The following is a 20,596-nucleotide window of genomic DNA, read 5'->3' on the forward strand; positions in this document are numbered from 1 at the left end:
TGGGCGATTTTGGACAAAAATAAAATCCTGATTTTTTTCTTTTTCTCTGAAAACCCGATTTTCGATTTCGATTTTTTTGGTAAAACTACAAAAGAAAATGGAATAAATTGTTTCAAATATTTTATCTTTATTTTTAAAGAAAAAAGTGCAATTGAAAGATACTGTAAATCCTCCTTGAGTTTAGTAAAGTGACAACAATTTTCTTGACCAAACAAAGATGACTAGACGAGCTCTGTCGGTAATGCAGCCAGCTGCAAAAAAGGAAAATCAATTTTCAGATTTTCCTTTTTTTAACATCGTCTTGATTAATAAATACGATTTAGATTTAAAATCGATTAATCGCACAGCCCTAATTTGCCCACAAGACTATGCATTGCTGTAGCAGAGCTGCTGTTCGTGTTTGTTAACCCCCTACTCATTTGCAGGGTCCTGACTATAGGCTGTATAAGAGTGAACCGGAGCTCACCACAGTGGCCGAGGTAGACGAGAGCAACGGAGAGGACAGATCTGAAAACGCTCTGGACAGAGAACATGCCGGAAGCAAAGGTGCATTAAAGCAAAGAAGAGTGACATGATGTAATAGTTAACGTTGACCATGCAGTTCACTCATTCAGTATTTACACAGTATTTGCAAAATGGAGACCTACTGTCTTGGATTTATGTCTTTAGTCATAGACCATTGCATCGAGAGATTGTTTGTAAAAACCAGCTTACAGTACAAGCAGTTTTCACTGTTTACTGCACAAGCCCTCAGGAAGGGATTCCTGTCGGCACAGATCAGACTTCAGTTTCTATGGTTACTCGTGGCATTTACCGCACTTCTGCATCACTTTGGTTAACCTTTTTCCTTCTGAAGCCTAATCTAGCCTTGTGTTTCACAACCCAACCCTCGTGTTTATTGTTGTCTCGTCCTGTGGTTACCATGGATACAGTGACATTAAACTTTGCGGCGTGGATTTACTTTGCACTTTACGTTCTTCAAGTCATATTATGCTCAAGTACTGTGTCCTAGTGTGGTAATGTGCTTAAACACACTTTAGTCTTAAAGTTATTCTTTTTACTTGGCTTTATTTTATCCCAAGACACATTTCCCATAAATATTTGGATGTGTAAATGAAGAAAAGAAAAAGGGGTTTATAATCGGAAAAACAGCTTTTCAGATTTTCCTGCTGTGCAGAAGTGGGACAAGCTTATGTGCCATTATTTTTACAAGTTATAAACAATATTGAGTATAAACTATAATGCATAATTGTATGATTGTATTGTTCAAGCTAAACCTCTAATAACCTTGTGTCTCTTTCTTTTATAGGGATGTCCTACCCGGTCGGCATCGTCCCTCCCAGGACCAAATCCCCAGTGCCTGAATCTTGCTCTATAGCATCTTACGTGACATTAAGGAAGAGCAAGAAGCCTGACCTCAGCATGGTGGGTCCCACCACTCACAATAGTAACTGTGAATTCCTCTTATAATAGCATTTCTTGATCTGGACGTACTAAGTCACAGGATAAACGAGTAACAGTGATTAATGTCCTAATCACACTGGACTAAAATGACCGCAGGACTTGCTGTAATTCTGAAATCACACCCCAGCATCTGTATTTAATTCTGTGCATTCCTACTGGATGAATGAAGTCCGTGTTTTACCGTAATTTACAGACATTGATCCCAGAAGTGACGTTGAGGCGATGCATTTATTACTTTTTATTTAACATTAAATTAGAAAACTGGGTTAATACCGTCAGATCAGACACTCAAGAGTTTGATTTAAGTGACGACGCGTCAAAATCTGACAAAATCAGAAAATGGCGTATGAGTCTGTTTTAAGTTGCCATGGTAACAGTAAACGTAATGGTACACGTAACCGGGTCCGGAGATTTCATTGAAGCCCTAAAGGTTTTGTACTTTCAGAGAAGCTTTGATGTTGATGAGAGATAAAACTTTTTTTTTTTTTAATTTCTTACTGCGTGATGCAGCCACTCGTGTTTTCATCTCATTTCCGTTGTTCTTCTGATCTGGACGTTTTGTTTCCCTTTGAAGCTTAATGCTGATTAATTTCTGTATGTTTATCAGCTAAGAACTATCAGATCACTACACTTTTATTGGGAGGATATAGGCTGATGTTGTAGTATAATATCTCACTATGGACAACTGCTGAAATTACGCCGGGAAAGAAGCAGAAAAGGATACGAGAGGATTTAAAAAAAAAAAAAAAAAAAGTAGATTCCAGCCTGCAAATCACAGAATCAGTGACATGTGCATTCGGACAAGATTAAAATGATCTCATGACCTCAGTGTTTGCCTAAATAGGGCAGGTAATTTGAGGTGGAAATTTTACTTTTCAGATCACAGACATGGTCTATTTGGATGAGATTAAAAACACAGATGTCCTTCGTGAGTATTAAAACTCACAGAAGGTCCCCAGATCATTTTAATCCCGTCCGAATGGGGCATAAGAAATGCTTTTTTTGAAGCAAAACATTGAGGTCCCTGTGGGCTTTTATGTGGGCAACTGTGAGCTGGCTACCATTTAATTTGATCAAATAGCACTAACTGCCCTTTTAATTGTTGTAATATGTACAGAGGAGGCCAGTCATCACATGACTCATGCTCTTAGACCACGATCTTATAAAACAGTTGCCAAGAGCCTGTACAGTTTCTGTCCTCAAACACTATCATCTTACATCTGCTAACCATGTCATTAGTGCACCACACAGCAAGGCGTGTACAGTTTGTAGTGTCTACATGAGTTTCTACTCAAAAAAAGATGAAAATATATTATAAATGAACTTAAGCACACTTTGTACTCCCTGTAGGCCACGTAGGCCTTGATACCAAGAGAATGTTTCATCGAGTTGTAGAGTTCAGATCAAGGTTTTGGATGTCTGGATCTTGAACAGTAAGGGTAGCAGAGACTATGTGGCTTAGTCCACATCTGCCATCGGTCCTGCACATCGGTCCTGCACATCGGTCCTGCACGGCACACACTTAAAAATGTGTGACTCCATCAACCTCTCTTATTCAGACATTAACAATCCTCTAGTGGCTCTGAAGTGCACTCATGTGCGCCAGCAGAAGGGTGTTTGGACTTTTGCCTAGTTTGATCAATAGAGAGAACCTTAATGAGCCATTTAACTATTAAGGAAGTACAATGTTTTTCCTTTTTTTTTTTCCAGTATGGGCACTTTTAGTTTAATTACATATGGTCACGACTCGGCCGTGTCCAACGGTACTTAATGTTCTTAGTGAATCTCCATCATAAGATCTGGCCCAACTAGACCGTGGTGTAAATTAGTTACACATCCCCACTGAACCCAGCAGCTGGAGCCCAGTGAAGTAAGAAATCACCATGTGGTATCTGTGCCCTGGTAGCGGATATGTTGACAGCATATTTATGTTCATTGTGCATGTGTGTGATTCTTAGTTGGGTGTTTAAAACATCTCTTATTTCAGTGTTTTTGCTCTCATTTTGCACCATTAATGGTATTGTTTTATTTCTTTGTCACGCCCCTTACCTGAAATGCTTTTTTCTTCTTTGTTTTAAAATGTGAAATACAAATAGAGATATCTGTTTGTCCATCCTTGTGGCCAGGAGCGTCCACGCAGCGCCGTGGAACAGCAGCTGTGTGCTGCGGAGGGCAGCCGGCCCAGGATGAGCGTGGAGGAGCAGCTGGAGAGGATCCGTCGCCACCAGCAAGGTGCCCTCAGGGAGAAGAAGAAAGGACTGAACATACGGAGCAGCAGCCAGGAAAACACACCCTCTCGCAGTCACTCGTTTAATAAAGAAAATCACTATCGCAACATGCAGGTACTTGATATTCCTAAGTAGCACTTGTGTCACTGTTTACTGAAATCATATCCTGGTATTACAATTTTCTCTGTTTTCTCCTTTTTCCCCCCTTCTTGTTTATTTTGTTACTTTAGTCCCACATGAGGCGCAGAGATGAGGTGATGAGCAGTGACATCCAGGAGCTGGAGGCCTCTCTCCGGCAGCAGGAGGTGGTGAGGGAGCAGGAGACGCCCGCAGAGGAGATAGCTCGTCTCAAAGAATCCTTGCAGGCTGATCATTTTAATATGGACCGAGAGGTAGAACACCGCACCAGACTGTCAACGTATCCGTCATTACTGACTGGCCTAATATTGTTTTTTTCATCACAATCAATAACTAAACAGCCAATATAAAAATGGTGAATAAGTAAATAGAAATATGTTGATTGTGAAATAGCAAAATTGTTTTGTAATAAATTCTCAAACTCCAATTTTAGCAGGTTGAACCACTTTTATGAACCACATTGTCTGATACAATATTAATACAGCTGGAGAAAATTATTGATTACCATTCTAGTCCAAACTAATCTCTGCATGTCCTTAATAAAATATTTATCAATGATCATTTACTCAGTTCTGAAACTTTAATTTTCTGATATAATGCCCTTCATCAGTCTTTTTGACACTGCAAAAAAGAATGATGGAAAAGCTATGTGAGCGTAATGTTAAACATTTTATTCCAGATGTTATCTTGTATGTCGGTCTCTTTCATTTCTATTATTGGTAACTTGCAAAGTAACTTTATTTTATGTAACATTTGTATAACACTAAGTAACGTTTCTTTTCCTCTGGTCATGTTTCTACAGCTGTCAGTACCTGATAAAGTGCTGATCCCTGAGCGTTACATTGAGTCTGACCCTGAAGAGGCTCTGAGTCCGGAGCAAGAGGCTGATAAGCAGAGGAAAGTTGACCGCATCAAAGCCCTAATAGCCAAAAACAGGTACATATTAGTTAATGATCTTTTATTTCTGTAACTATTTATCAGCGTTGACACGTCTCCTCAGGATCCTGAAGAGAAAGGCCTTGTCTTTGAAAGGGAGCAGTGATATTTTCCCAAAAAATGTCCTGCGATGAGTTTATTTTAGGTGCCAGGGGTAAGTTTGAGGTCGTAGTTGGATGTTTCCATTAATTACCAAAACACAGCAGGCGTGCTTTGTTCGTACAGATCAATGCACCTGGTCTCAGAATCGGGCCAGTCTCAGATTCAGTTGGTCGTCGTTTCATGCAGAAGAGCATCCGTGTCAGGCCAACGGTCCTGACGTGAAAGCATTCAGCTAAAATAGGGATGTTCCAACTCGAATCGTGTCATTTTAACTCCACCCTCAAGTAAAAGTGAAGCAGAAAAGGGACTTATTAGTTTTGATTCCATGGTCTGATGGCATGGTGGTCATTAACCAGGCCTCCCCTTCTCAGAAGCATTTAATTCAACATTGTCAAACAAGAATATTTTCGTATCTCTAGAACGTAATATAATGTGATGTCACACAAAAACGTCATCATGTAGCAAAAATACCCCAAGAACACAAATGTAATTAAAGGAAACATATTTGTTTTTTGTCTGAACAGAGTCAGGAAAACTTGGTTAATGTATAATTTTCCCAATTTCATACTACCTATATGTTCTGTCAGGTTGGAGGAAAACACTTTATTTTAAGTGGAAATCCCCTTAAATGTGTATTTAACCACATTGGTTGTAATTATGCTTATTTCTAAGCTTAGTTACAGTTGTGCAATGCGTACTACAGCAATAATTTGTTTGTGTTTCCTCCTAGCATGCAGAATGTTCTACCTGGTCTGGCTCTAAGCCCAGAGGAGGAGAACGAAGAAGAGGTTACTATACAGGAAAAGGAGAAGATGATTAATATTTCCTACGAGCTGGCAGCAGAAGCCTCCAAACGCAGCAAGCTGGTAGCAGGTACATCTACAGAGAAAGCAGAGGGACGGGGAAGGTGGAGGGTTATTTAAGAAATACTTGTGCTAACATGAAAGCTGGTGGGAACCTGCTTTTGTAGACCAACGCATATGTGCTCAGTAATTTATCTATCATCTCTATTAGTTAATGCTTCTGTAATGTCATTGAATTCAGTGTATATTTCAGCTATTTGGCTACTTAGTCATTAGTAATAAATTGATTTTCTTCTTTTTTTTTTATCATTTATGCGTTTGTGTGTTGAACATGTTGCTATTCTGTTGCAGTGAAAAGCCTGTCATCTTCCTCCCCACCCCAGTCTCCCAACTCGCCCCCTCAACTCACTGATGGTTCTCACTTCATGTGTGTGTAGTAGCACCAGTAAGAGCCTTCATCATCCTGTTTTATCCAAACTTGTATTCATACTTGCTGTATGTGTAAATGTGTCTCTCTGGAGTGGAAAACCATGTTGTTGCCTTGCTTTTTCTTTTATGTTGTGACATTTTCTCAGACTTTTTTTTTTTTTTAACATGTCTCCACTTACTATCCAAGTTGGCTTGTACAGCAATTATGAATATGTATATGTTTATAGCATGTGTTTTTTGAGTCTTTGATCCGGTTCTAAACTTAACTTCCTGTCTTCCAGCACAGGCTCTGGCCTCAGTGAAGACGTACACATGAAGGAAACAGCGGGAGGGCAGAGGAGCCTCCTGAGAGATCAGCACAAGGCCTCGGCCTCCACGGAGTGAAACTGCCGACTTCATCTTCACAGGGCATCACCTCTGACTTCTGTATGCACACTGTGATCTCCAAAGCCCCTGTGCCACTAACAGCTCTTGTATTTATTGTTGTTTTTATTTTATTTTTTTAGACATTTCTTCTTTAGCGCACCCCTTTTATATGCAGCACATTCTTCAACCTGCTTTGGTACTGTTAGCGGTGCAGTTTCATTTTCACCTTTTGACAAGGCTTTTAAGTTTGTTTGTATTCTTCACACGGTTTTATCAGGTTCTGGCTGGAATGTGGGCAGATGTATATCTGTATATATGGGAGGAAAACAGACTGAGCTGTGATGTGAGTCTGATGGCCTTTGACAGAATATTTCAGGCCACGCCACATTTTCCACTCATGTTTCACCTCGTTCAAAACGTTTCAAGATGTTTCTGCATTCTTCAGTTAAATCTAATAATTAACTCATTTTTTTGTTTGTTTTAGATACTGATCACTAGCTAACCAGTCATATTTATTCATTTATTGTAAAGAACATTTGTCTATGGGAAAGACTCAATAGTAAATATCAGCCCCTCCATTATAACTAAAGGAGGACCCTCTTTACTGCTGCAGATGAAAATTTCTTGTAATTTTTCATGTTTCTGGTTTTTAATTATTTAAAGATGGTATCTGAGGTCCTTGGTACAATGATGCCATTGCAGATGTGAATGTTCTGACTTCAGTCACTCTTCACTGTCCTTTTTTATGGCTGAGATATATTTAAATTTAAAAATAAGGAAAGAAAGTCAGAGCTTGCTTCTATTTTATGACAAGTTGGTTTTAAGCCTGGATCTTTAAAAGAAAAAAAAAAGGATTAGCATGCACAGAAAAGCAATAAAATGAAGCCTTTGTGAATTCAAGATATTTTTGTGTGTGTACAAAGTGTAATTATCAGAGGTTTACTGTGTATATAATGTACATGGTACATCTGGATGGGAGGATATGTCCAGCATATGGTTGCATACCAGATTTGATTTGCAAATGTTCATATCCCATCTGTTTTATATCATATAAATAAATGTTGCCGTTCTTAATCTCTGTGTCGTCTCCTGTTTCACCCTTCATCAGTCTTTTTGACACTGCAAAACAGAATGATGGAAAAGCTATGTGAATGTAATGTTATTCACCCTGAGTTTACCAAGTGACTTATTTCTAGACAAAGATTATACCGGCATTAGCTCTGCATGAACTCGCAGAGAAAAATGAGAACAAGTCTTCAAATGCTTTTGAAAGATAATACCATGGCTTATGTAAACCATTAACATTTGCATTCTTAAAACGCAGTCTCATGATTGGTGCTTTTTTTTTTTTTTTTTTTTCTGAAATTGTCCATTGTCTACTCATTTTATGCTGCTGGGGATTAGGGAGCTGTCGCCTGTCCCTGCTGCCATGCCGTGAGATGGGACACAACTTGGACAGTTGGCCGTTTCATCATAGATCAGTCAGAAATAAGCTTTAACTGTAATCTGTTTGGTTGAACTTTCTTTGAATCTTGCAGCAAGAATGACAGCAAGTTAAAACAAAGGCGACTGGTGCCCTCTAGTGGTCAGTGTCCAGCTGCACCAGCTGCACTGTTGATCTGTAATTTACTGCAGCCAGCAGTAAATGAGATTGCATTGTTTCAATTATCTGTCAATCAGTAATACTGATAACCCCAAACAGTGTGTGTGTGTGTGTGTGTGTGTGTGTGTGTGTGTGTGTGTGTGTGTGTGTGTGTGTGTGTGTGTGTGTGTGTGTGTGTGTGTGTGTGTGTGTGTGTGTGTGACACAATGGCTCAATGACTAATGTTACAATCACATGCCTATCATAGGAAAATGGTGCAATCTTACAGTAAAAATGACTTAATATTTTTCTCCAAAATAAAACCCTGATATTGCATCATTTTCGGCTAATTACACACATCACTGTGTGTAATCCTGCCGCTACACTACAATTTAATAAAGTATATCTATCTATCTATCTATAATGGCTGTGAGATTAAACAAGATAGGTTTTATAAGACTCAGTGGGAGTCTTATAACCAAATGGTAATATCTTGTAAATCTGACACATGTCTCCCACAGTCCAAAAACATGCAGACTAGGTTAACTGGTGATTCTAAATTGCCCGTGAGTGTGTCAGGGTGGACCCCTGCCTCTCGTCTGAAATAGGCTGGGATAAACTCCAGCAGATCCCCGTGACCCTGCAAATGGATGGATGGATGGTAAATTGAGGCAACCTACAAGGGTTAAGGGACATGTTTTTCAACTAAAAACTTTTAAAAAGAAATTCTGAATTTTGGAAACAAAGTCCATTATGGGAAAATCGTGCAATCTTACAGTAAAAATAATTTTCTCCAAAATAAAACCCTGATATTACATCATTTTTGGCTAATTACACACATTACTGTGTGTAATGCTGTCGCTACACTACAATTTCCCAGCTTGGGATATCTATCTATCTATAATTTGATTTGATTTGATTTATTTTGTACATGTAAAAAACAACAATTCAAGAGAAGATACAGTGAGAAAACAAAAAGAATTTCATACTTTAACACTTGATCTTAATTCATCTTAATTTACATGTGCAAAAAGGAGTAGGAAGAAGTGTTAACTTATTTAATACTACCCCCATTCACTAATCATTTAACACATATTTATAAATACTCACACACTGTACTCACACTGCTAAATAACAGTATTCTTATTAATTATTATTATTATTATTATATACTGTAATTATACTCTACACATACCTACCGGTATACATACATACATACATACATACACATAGTTGAATATTTCTATATATTTGTGTACACATGCCCATATAAATATTTATATAAATATACTTATTTACACTATACTGTCTTTATTAACTGCATCTGCTCTATATCTATGTATATACTGTATCTACTTACACAGATATTCACACACACACACACACACACACACACACACACATATACAGACATATAATGGCTGTGAGATTAAATAATTTAGGTTTTTATAAGACTCAGTGGGAATCTTATAACCAAATGGTAATATCTTGTAAATCTGACAGCTGAGAAAAACTAACAATCCATCCAATTTTTCTTCATAAAGGCAGTGAAGACATTTAATATCATTGACATTCAAAGTGTTAAAATAATTACAACTATTCAATGTTTAAATTTTATTTTCATTTGGATTTGATTTGAGGAAAAGGAGCAGAAAAAATATCTTTAATGTTTTTAGACCAGATTTTTTTTTTTAAGAGCGTGGTAAATTGATGCCATTTACAAGGGTTAAGGGACATCTTTTTTAACTAAAAACTTTTAAAAAGAAATTCTCAAAGTACATCTCATTAAGTCCCCAGCTTTGTGTACGGTAGTTTGGGTTTGTTGCCACACAATATCACTCTGACTGGAAGACAGAGATTATGGGTACGTTTGGCAACTACAACAGGATGTAGAATAATCTTGAGATACTGGAAGTCATCTGCTATGTGTAGTTTGAAGGAATGGATTGCACTAATGTCTAGAATGGCCACGTTTGAACGGGTTACTTACAGAGTTATAGGGAGAGAGGATATCTTCAACCAAGTTTGGGGCTCATTTTCGACATTAATAGAAGGAATGTCTGATTAATTATGTGGCACTTGATGTAATCACAGAAGTGATTGGTCAATTTAAGGGTCAAATGTACATTAGTTGTAAGGCACATTTTTTTTTTTTTTTTTTTTTTGCTTCTTCTTGTATATGTATATGTTATATATATAAACTTTATTACAGGCTCTAGACCCAATAGCAAGACATACAACATAAAAAATAAATCTTAAAAGGCACCCATACCAATGTTTCCACAGATATGATTGATATCTGACCGAACTGCACCTGGGGCTTGTGAGATTCATTATAATACGGTTTTGTGACTCAAGTCGAGACATAAAGTTAAACATCAGGTTCCTCAAGAGAGCCTGTAAAGTGCTTAGCCCTGAGTCACAAAAGAGTTTACTAGCACTGCTAGTATCCTCAGACAGTCATTATATGCTACCTGAAGTTTGTGCAGGGTCTCCTTTTTGTAGCTGACCCATAATGGGGCTGCATACATAGGGCTGCAGTCAGCACGAAACAAGCTCACTTTCACATCATCGGAACAGTAATGGAATTTCCTGACTAGCATGTTTGCTTGGACATACAACATTCGTCTCTGCCTGTACATGTCAGCATCATCTTCCATCTTGTCAGTGATTATGTGCCCAAGATATTTTGTACAGTTAGATACACAAAGGGATTGCCCTGACCGGTCAAACATTGTAAAGTGCAGCATCTGATCCTCCTTGGTCCTACATATCAATACAACACTCTTTTTTGCATTGTACTGTACATCAAACTTTTTCATTTCAATTATTCTTTATTTCATTCAAAAATAAAACAACAAACAATTCAATACAAACACAAACGTTCCTAAATTGTGAATGAAAGGAAACTCAACCTCATACTGGGAGCATATATCCAACAGCTGCTGGAACCCAACAGTGCTGGGGGAAATAATAACCAAATCGTCTGCGTACATCAGATGGTTTAAGAGTGTTCTCTATCTGATAGGGAATAATAGGCATTATTCGAGTTGTAAAAAGAAATCAGCGGATGGTGGATTTTATCATATGTGGCCAGATAATTTGTGCTGATTACAAATAATAGAATACAGTATATTACAAATAATAGCACTGACCAAAACACCTGCAGAAATACTGCAGGAATCACATAGCAGCAGTTAAATGCAGCCTTCTGTAAGCTTTAAATATCCACTGGGCTTACATCAAAACACAAAAATAAAAAACAGTTTTCTGAACTTATCAATATGCCTCTGTCCTTCACAGGATAAGTAAAATGGATCACTGCAAAAACTCAAAATCTTATCAAGAATATTTGTCTTATTTCTAGTTAAAATGTCTAATTTTAATAAAAATTAAAACTTAAAACAAGACTCATCACTGGAAAAAACAACAATTTTCACTTGTTTCAAGTAGATTTTCACTTGAAATAAGTAGACAAATCTGCCAGTGGAACAAGATTTTTTTGCTTGTAATGAGAAGATAAATCTTGTCCCACTGGCAAATTTTCCTACTTATTTCAAGGGAAAATGTACTTGAAACAGGTGAAAATTGTAAAATAAGTTATTTTTCTGGTGTTATTTTTCTGGTGATGACTCTAAAAGTTGAAATAGCAGTAAAATCACGTTCATTGATTAAATGACATACGGGATGGAAAGGGGGGATGGCAGTTTTACAGGGGGGGATGATTTTGTCCGTTTTTATTTCAGGGGGGATGCCATACCCCCTCAACTCCAGTACTGATGATAGGGCCTCTATCATATATGTTTAAGAGGACAGTGAACATCATGTATGTTTATAATGTTGTGATTATATATTTGTTCTTTTGCAAAAATATTAATAAAAAAAAGGAAATTCTCAATTTCTTTTTTATTTAACATTTGCAAACAGGACAATGATAACAAAACATCATATTATGCAATTTCACGTTGAACTATAACATATGAGTCAAATAAATAAATCAAATAAAAAACAAAACAAAAAAACACAACACATTATAACCAGCCAGGGGGATTAAATTATAACAGAAAGCCAGAACATTTACATACATTTATGGTTCTGATTGCTTTTGAATTAGTAGAACACTTAATAGAGTACAGATACTGTTTTAATTCAGAATGAAAAGTAAAAAAAGAGGGTTTTTTTGCGTAAGAATTTGGATTTGTGGAATGAATGAATGAATGAATGAATGAATGAATGAATGAATTTTATTTTTGTGTCATGTCCGAAGACCCATCCCTTACGGGATTATAAGACACCAGAAACAGAAAATCATCAAATACACAATATCACACGCACTTAATTGGGAGCTGCACAATGTACACCGGAAAAACAAAATAAGTAAATCAAAAACCAGAATGGATATTTTTACATATATGTTACTTTTCTTCTTTTATCCCACGCTTTCTCCAAATAGTCAGCAAGTGCAAATACTTTATGATCAAAAATCCATTTGAGTCTCTCAGCATCGCTTACCCACATCAAATCCAGATTCTTACACCTATCAAATAATTTTTGACGCAGCTCATGATACAAAGGACAATAAAATAGGAAATGGAACTCATTTTCAATGTCATTAATCTTACAGTAAGAACAAATGTGGATGTGGAATTTTGCGAGTATAATCAACAAATTAATAATAAATGTTTCTTTTGGCTTTGTTCTAATTGTTACATGGTCAAAAACACCAAACAACACATCCTTCCAAAATAAATTAAAACCAATATCAATTCTTTCAGACACAATAACACATATCACTCCAAAAAGTTTAAAGGAAATTCTCATATTTGGAAACAGAAAGTTTAAAGGCCAAAGTCAGTAGTGCTTCTTCTCCGCGTGCCGCCTTCGACCAATCAGAGGGCAGACATCGTGGATTAGGCCCCGCCCCCTCCTGCAGAAAGCGCTGGCTGTATTTAAGAACGTTTATGACTAAAAGTGTCCTCCGCTGAGATTACTGTCGACATGGCCGCCGTGACTGCAGGGGAAGAGACCCCCTCGCAGAGCGCTGGGGGCGACGGGCCGTCCGCGGAAGAAAAGGTGGAGGGGAAAGAAGAACAGGGCGAGCCGGAAACAGAACAACCACGGAGCAACGTAGAGGCGAAAATGGAAGAAGTGGACGCCGAGGCCGGTGAAGAGAAGCCCGGCGTCTCTGCAGAGAAGCCCGGTGTCGCTGCAGAGATACCGGGCTTCTCTGCAGAAAAGCCGGCCACGGCTGCAGACGAGGCCGGTGTAGGGAAGCCAGAGGCTGGTGCAGAGAAGCCAGAGGCCGGTGCAGAGAAACCTGCTCCCGCTGCAGACGGAGAACCGCAGCCTGGCCACGAAGATGGCACCACCGGCGACACCAGCAAAGCTGTTAAAGAGGAGCCGGAGGACGGGGAGAGCGCAGAGAAAGCCGGAGCCGGCGGAGGCGGCGCGGAGCTGGGGGACAAGAGGCGGCCCAGCGTGGAGGTGTCGTCCTCGGACGGGGAACCGCTGAGCCGCATGGACTCGGAGGACAGGTGGGTCTGCAGTCATAACAACCAGGTACATGGGCCAGGCCAGATATCAGTACCACTCAAGGTGACAACACTTGCTTTGCTATTTAGTTTTTTAACAATATTTTTTATTGAAGTTCAACAAGCATCAAAACTTATGTCAAATTTACAAATATTTTCCACATACATACATACATACATACATACATACATACATACATACATACATACATGCATACATGACTGTCTCAGAAAAATTAGAATATTATGATAAAGTTCTTTATTTTCTGTAATGCAATTGCAATGCAATGCAAAAAAAAAAAAAGTCATACATTCTGGATTCATTACAAATCAACTGAAATATTTCAAGCCTTTTATTATTTTAATATTGCTGATTATGGCTTACAGTTTAAGATTCCCAGAATATTCACATTTTTTTAGATAGGATATTTGAGTTTTCTTAAGCTGTAAGCCATGATCAGCAATATTAAAATAATAAAAGGCTTGCAATATTTCAGTTGATTGGTAATGAATCCAGAATGTATGACGTTTTGATAATTGCATTACAGAAAATCACAATATTCAAATTTTCTGAGACAGTCCTGTGTGTGGGTGTGGGTCAATGGCGAATAAGGATTTTCAACAGGTCAATTTTAAAATAATAAAAAAAAGAATATCTATTGCAGTAGTTCAAACATTAAGAATGTTGTGTACACATAAATTCATATACAAATTTTAAATGAAGTGATTTCAGAGTTTTTTTGTCAAGATGAATTGGCACTAGCCTTAAAAAAGGTCATGTGGTGCAACCATGATTCATATTAAAATAAATTAATTTCCTTAACATCTTGACATCTTTTTTTTACAAGTTTTCAGTATTATACAAAAATAGTTGTTTTTTTTTAATGGTCGCGCCACATATTTCATAAAATGGACATCATCAGTCAAACTTTGTTTGTATGTTATGAGGGAAATATAAATACAAATGTGTTGCGATCTTACACACTACAACAGTGTTTCCCAACCCAGGTCCTCGAGGCACACTGTCCTGCATGTTTAGATGTTACCCTGCTTCAGAAACACCGTGATACAAGGGGCTGTGTCATCAACAGAAGTCTTCAGACCTTGATGACAAGCTAATTAGGACCATTAATTAGAATCAGGTGTGATGATGAAGGGAAACATCTAAAACATGCGGGCAGTGTGCCTCGAGGACCAGGGTTGGGAAACACTGCACTACAAGACATTTTCGGAAATCATGCCAGATAGGGCAGAAGATTGATTTAAAAACATTTAGAGTGATTTCAAAAAAGGTTTTCAAAACAAGAGTCGTGGTCGGACGGTCGCACCACATGACATTTTGACGCTTAAAACAACAACAAAACCCCAAATAACTAGTATTTTTGGTAAAATTCAAGTGAGTCCATATGTGGGACAGGTAGTTCATATATATGGTATTTTTTTTATCCATTTAAACCTTTTTTGAATTGAAAAAAAATCTGTTTTTCAGAAAATATAGGTGTCACGTAAACAAACACACACAGACAGTAAAAAAAATAAATTAATAAATAAATAAATTAAAATTTTAAAGAATAACTACAGACATCAAACGAATAAATAAATAAATAAATAAATAATAAACTAATAAAAAGTGCCGTAAAGTTAAAAAAAAAAAAAAAAAAAAAGCCATGATCGGTACATTCCCACGCCAGTGTAAGTTTTGTTATTCCGTGTTATCCATTCCGTTGGTCAAGAAAGACATAAATGAGTCCAAAACATCTATAAATTCTGTCTGTTTACACTTGACTATATAAGTCAACCTCTCCAGTCCAACACCTGTCATCAGCTCCTTCTTCCACAATTCAAGTGATGGTGGTTCAACGTTTTTCCAATGTAGTGCAATCGTTCTTCTTGCATGGAGAAGTCCAAAATATACATGTCTATAGATGATATTTTAGTATGATAACCCTTCCCGAGTGGCAGCTGTATCACAGTTATCAGCTCATGAAGTTACCCACCCCCTTCAGAAAATTACATTTTAGATGCTTGTTTATAAAACTAAGCTGGTGTCCTTTATGTCCTGTATTTGCATGATAAAGACCAGTTTGTGACATTGGCCTAGTGGCTGTTATAGTTTCATAGGAGCCTATAGTCCATGGGCCAGAGCCCAAAATTTCACTTGTCAGTACCACTCAAGGAGACAAAACTTACTTATGATTTTTGAAAAGATCCATGTCTATAGATGATATTCTGGTGTGATAACCCTTCCTGATAACCAGGATATGCTGGTGCATATCCTGGTTTAGACTCATTTACAGGATATCTGTCAATGTTTTACAATATTGTGTTTGGTATCATTTTAAAGGGGACCTTCTAAGCATTCATTCAAGCTAAGATGTGAATCTTTCTGACCACCATAGAGGTCACTGCAGCTCTTTAAACTATAAACAGCACACATTTTTACACAATTTTTTGCCTAAAAGATATACTATATATCTTTTAGCCCTGTGTCATCTAGGAACAACAGAGACACAAAAACTGGAATACTCACAGGACCATAAGGATTCAGGAAATGTTTATACCCCATACTATATCATTGTTTCAGGTCATTGTGAGCCTTAAACTAGAAGAGCATCATTAGGCTCCTATGAAACTATAACAGCCACTAGGCTAAGGTCATAAACTGGTCTTTATCATGCAAATACAGGACATAAAGGACATAACAATGAGATAAGGAACCAGCTTAGTTTTATAAACATAACAATATTGTAAACAAAATTAACATCGTTATTAATGGGAATAATTATGTCAAGATCTGATTATAGTTGGGCTATCAAGATCTGTGTGTACTTAAGATAGTGTTAAGAAGGTTAACCAAGTACAGAATCATCACATAATGTCACTCAAACTATGATATAGCTGCCACTCAGGAAGGGTTATCATACCAAAATATCATCTACAGACATGGATCTTTTCAAAAATCATAAGTAAGTTTTGTCACCTTGAGTGGTACCGTGGTACTGAGTGGTAAAGTCTAAAAGTTAAAGTCTAAAAGTCTGCATTTAGATGTAAAACAAACTTTTAGTATAAATTAAAATTGCATAATCGTGACTGAAAGTCTTGAAAAAATGGAAGAACTGTGGAGTGGGACTTTAAACATTGAGTGAATAGGATTTTTATTTAACAAATCTCCAGCTGAACTGTTTAGCTTGAAAGGCAGAAAATAATGGGTAAACGAGTCAAGTTGGTATGCATGGAAAATTGGTTGCAGCCTGGATTTCCCACCGTGACTCTACAGTAGGGCCAGAAACATCTGCACCTGTTCTCCAGGGCTGTCCGAAGCCCGATCTGTCCTCTCTGAGTGAACTGTCTGAGTCTGCATTTGTCTTGTCTCTCTTCCTAACTGCCCTGGCTGCTCAGTATCAGCAGCACCCTGATGGAGATGGAGAGCTTGGTGTCCAGCGGGCGATCCACGCCTGCGATGATGAACGGACAGGGCAGTGCCAGACCTTCGGGCACCAAGACGATGGCTTACCCCTGCTGCTGGGACCTCTGTCCACAGTGCTTCAACTCCAGTCCTGATCTGGCAGAGCATATAAGGGGAATCCACGTGGACGGGCAGAGAGGAGGGGTCAGTAAACCTGAGAGTCTTGGATAAGCTTTGTTTTCATTCTGATTTGACATTTAGTTTTGCAAGCTTTTGCAGGTACTTTGACTTTTTAAACATATTTGAATAAAATACGTGGTCCTATATTGAGGGTGTAGTTAGGGCTGGGCGATATATCAAGATTTTAATATATATCGATATATTTTCAAACGCGATATGGTACAAGACAATATCGTTTATATCGAGGAAAAAAAAAACATTTCTTTTTTTTTTAATGATTTTGATATAGCTTATTTTGTGACAAATTGACTTGAATGTTTTATTTGAGATTTTCACAAATGTTTTGTTATTTGCAACTGTCAACCTCAGTGGAAAAGTCTGCCTGTTACTGTCTACATTGTATTAATTGCACAGTGTATTTTAATTTAATTGTTATGCAGGAAAGGGATATCTGTTTTATTTTATTCAGGAAGCATTTTTATTCTATATATGCAGGCAGTTTATTTTTATTTTATTTGTTTTATACATTTTGATATTGTGCAGACCTCTGTTAATAATTCAATTCAATTTTATTTAAAAAGGGACAGTGTACAGTTAAAACATAAATGTTGCCATCTGATGCACTGTACCAGATTATAGCTTTAAGCTAATTTGCATCTGCAGTCCCAATAAAGGAACCTGTGTGACGTTTGGCACGAGGCATTGTATTAAAACTGACTGTTTTTTAAGGGTTTGCCTCAGAAAAAATGAAGCTAACAGAGATGCTATGCTATAATGCTTTGGGGAAACTCCAATTATGGCACAGAAAAAATATCGATATATATCGAGTATCGCCATTCAGCTAGAAAATATCGAGATATGACTTTTGGTCCATATCGCCCAGCCCTAGGTGTAGTAGACTTTAAAACACCTACATCGTTGCATCTACAACAGGTGGTGCAGGGGCATCAACCTGAATGTGCCTATTTCAGTTTGAAATGTAAACGTAACGTTTCAATACCTCCCAGGGAGTTTCAGAGATGAAGAAAGAGGACCATTTGCTGATTTTTAAAGTGGCTCAAAAGTAGGAAATGAATAAAAAGATGTGTCTAAGACTTATCTTTAAGGTGAAGGTGATAAATGATGTGCAATTGTCAAACAGCCGCCAAGCAGTGAGCAATAACATGTAGTAATAACAAAGTAATTCACAGCTATGGCAGGCCCCTAAAACACTGCTTTAAAAATGCTTATGCATTTTTAAAGGAAGATTGGTCGCTTTTGTGATGCTTTAGCAGGAGGTGCAGGTGTGTGTGACTGCAAAAGAAGTGCAGGACTGCCTGTCACTTAAGGTATAAGTAGGTTGAAAGCTTTTGAAAATCACTAGTTCAACATGAGTTCTGTTTGTAACTAGTTCTGTTTGTTATTGAGTTTAAAGGCAACCTGGTGCAGACACATGCTGCAGCATAATGGATTGCATTTGTGTTGCAGGACGAGTTTCATCGGAAAGGTTTCACCATCTACGATCTTTCTAAGTAGTTGAAGCATAGCATTTAATCATACTCTTTAAGAGCAATGGCCCCTGTTCAACCCAAAGGCCCAGATGAAATATTAGTCCCAAAGGAAAGGGAGCCCTTCTGTTGTGTGAAAGCATTTTGCACTTGATAATGGAGATGTGGCAGCCTATCCTGTGCCCAAACTCAAATTACACTAGCAATTTGGTTCATTTGACCAGAGTGCTGCTTTCTGTACTCAACTATGACACAATTCCTGGTCTCTGGCACAGTTGGAGAATGTTTGCATGAACGGGAGGAAAAATGTCACGATATAATCTGCACTGATTCTCTGACACTGCACTTGCTTCAAATGAAACGGACACTAGCACAGTTATCACGGGCCGGCCGGAGGATCAGGAGGGAGGGTCGGTCATACCTCGCCACGGTACATCTTGACTAGTGTGTGCAGACCCTTTAGTTAAGTTGCACTTTTACGTTTTATACAGGTTGTATGAACAAAGTCGATGTGGAGTTTGATGCCACATCAGCTTATTAACGAATGAACCAAACCTGCTGCTCACCTTGATCTTCATTAATGATGACTTCCAGTTGAAAGTCACTGCCATACTTTTCTGTTTACCTCACAGGTCAATGTGGTACATTCCAGCATGTTAGGCATGTTCCAGCAATGCAGAGGGGAAATTGCTTTTTAGATTGATTTATCGCAAATCAGATCTCAATCGCAGTATTGACCAGTAAAAAAACAAAACGAACAAAAACATTCTTTTATTTCTTTTATTTTTTTACTGTCATCATCATCAACATGGACTGGATTCATGCTGCTGATGAACTGATGGTACCGTCTCCTCGGCCAGGAGGCTTCACAGCATTAGAGCCACAACGACCAGCTGGAAGAAAAGTTTCTCACCAAAAGCTGTCAGACTCATAAACTTTGCTTCATGCTAGAAACTTGCACCTGTTTGTTTGTTGTTGCAGTGGTTGTCCATTCAAATTTTGTCCGCCTTCACAAATGCTAACCCTTAACCACATTTTCCACCTGACAACTCCATCAGATAGAATGACAGTAGATTATATTAGTCACCTGGTGACTGTGAGCTAGTTTGAGTAAACTTTGTGTTGGTCTTTCTCCCCAGGTGTTTGTGTGTCTGTGGAAGGGCTGTAAAGTGTATAACACACCATCCACCAGTCAGAGCTGGCTGCAGAGACATATGCTGACCCACAGTGGGGATAAACCCTTCAAGGTAAAAGCAAAGATGTGAACATGATGTAGATCTACTTCTCTTCTTTTTTTCTTTTTGTGTTGTTGTTTCCTCATGTTGACCTCCACCAAACCTAACACGGTGAGTTGACACAGTTTATCACTGATAAGGCCTTTACTTTTTTGCTGGGATTAAAATAAAACCGGCCAATAATTGAATCCACAACATATGATACCCCTTTTGAGGGGTGTCAAATTAGTGCATTAATTGCAATTAATTAATAACAGGCATATTTAGCGCATTATATTATTTTAATTGCATTATTTTTAATTGCTTTTTTAATCTTTAACTTTTTTTCCTTTTTTTTGCAAGTTGCCTTTATTTTGAAATCTAGGTTTGTGCAGTGGGCTTCTTGTGATTGAGTTGTGGGCGAAAAACAATGGTCAGTCCCACCTTGAAGTGGACAATGACTACGTTTACATGCAATCAAAATTCGGGTTATGCTAATATTCTGGTTACTGAAACATTCGGAATATTCCGTTTACATGCGTGAGCAAACAGGGTTATCCCTGTATACATGGTAATTAACAGAGGTGGGTAGAGTAGCCAAAAATTGTACTCAAGTAAAAGTACTGTTACTTCAGAATAATATGACTCAAGTACAAGTAAAACGTAGTCATCCAAATAATTACTTGAGTAAAAGTAAAAAAGTACTTGGTGAAAAAACTACTCAAGTACT

General features: G+C 37.8%; 2 protein-coding genes across 9 annotated transcripts in view; both read left to right on the forward strand.

Annotated features, from left to right (window-relative positions):
* Positions 1–7,540, forward strand: part of LOC133443766 (pleckstrin homology domain-containing family A member 5-like) — a 112,492-nt gene extending 104,952 nt beyond the window's left edge. For 5 of the 8 annotated variants that reach the window (XM_061720970.1, XM_061720962.1, XM_061720965.1 and 2 more), the window contains 8 exons: positions 426–546; positions 1,310–1,425; positions 3,591–3,806; positions 3,923–4,084; positions 4,633–4,766; positions 5,599–5,741; positions 6,023–6,098; positions 6,387–7,540. In XM_061720970.1, coding sequence (XP_061576954.1) covers positions 426–546; positions 1,310–1,425; positions 3,591–3,806; positions 3,923–4,084; positions 4,633–4,766; positions 5,599–5,741; positions 6,023–6,098; positions 6,387–6,402 — 984 coding nt within the window. In that variant the 3' untranslated portion in view covers positions 6,403–7,540. Of the gene's footprint in view, positions 1–425; positions 547–1,309; positions 1,426–3,590; positions 3,807–3,922; positions 4,085–4,632; positions 4,767–5,598; positions 5,742–6,022; positions 6,117–6,381 lie in introns of all 8 variants that reach the window. The other 3 variants (XM_061720964.1, XM_061720963.1, XM_061720967.1) reach the window with 3 other exon arrangements.
* Positions 7,541–12,975: 5,435 nt separating this feature from the next.
* LOC133444843 (zinc finger protein AEBP2-like) overlaps positions 12,976–20,596 on the forward strand; it is a 35,023-nt gene continuing 27,402 nt past the window's right edge. Inside the window, exons 1-3 of the mRNA XM_061722744.1 lie at positions 12,976–13,582; positions 16,979–17,189; positions 19,792–19,899. Of these exons, the coding sequence (XP_061578728.1) occupies positions 13,047–13,582; positions 16,979–17,189; positions 19,792–19,899 (855 nt within the window). The 5' untranslated portion in view covers positions 12,976–13,046. The remainder of the gene's footprint in view (positions 13,583–16,978; positions 17,190–19,791; positions 19,900–20,596) is intronic.

Source organism: Cololabis saira, chromosome 5, assembly GCF_033807715.1.
Source record: "Cololabis saira isolate AMF1-May2022 chromosome 5, fColSai1.1, whole genome shotgun sequence".
Classification (NCBI taxonomy): domain Eukaryota; kingdom Metazoa; phylum Chordata; class Actinopteri; order Beloniformes; family Belonidae; genus Cololabis; species Cololabis saira.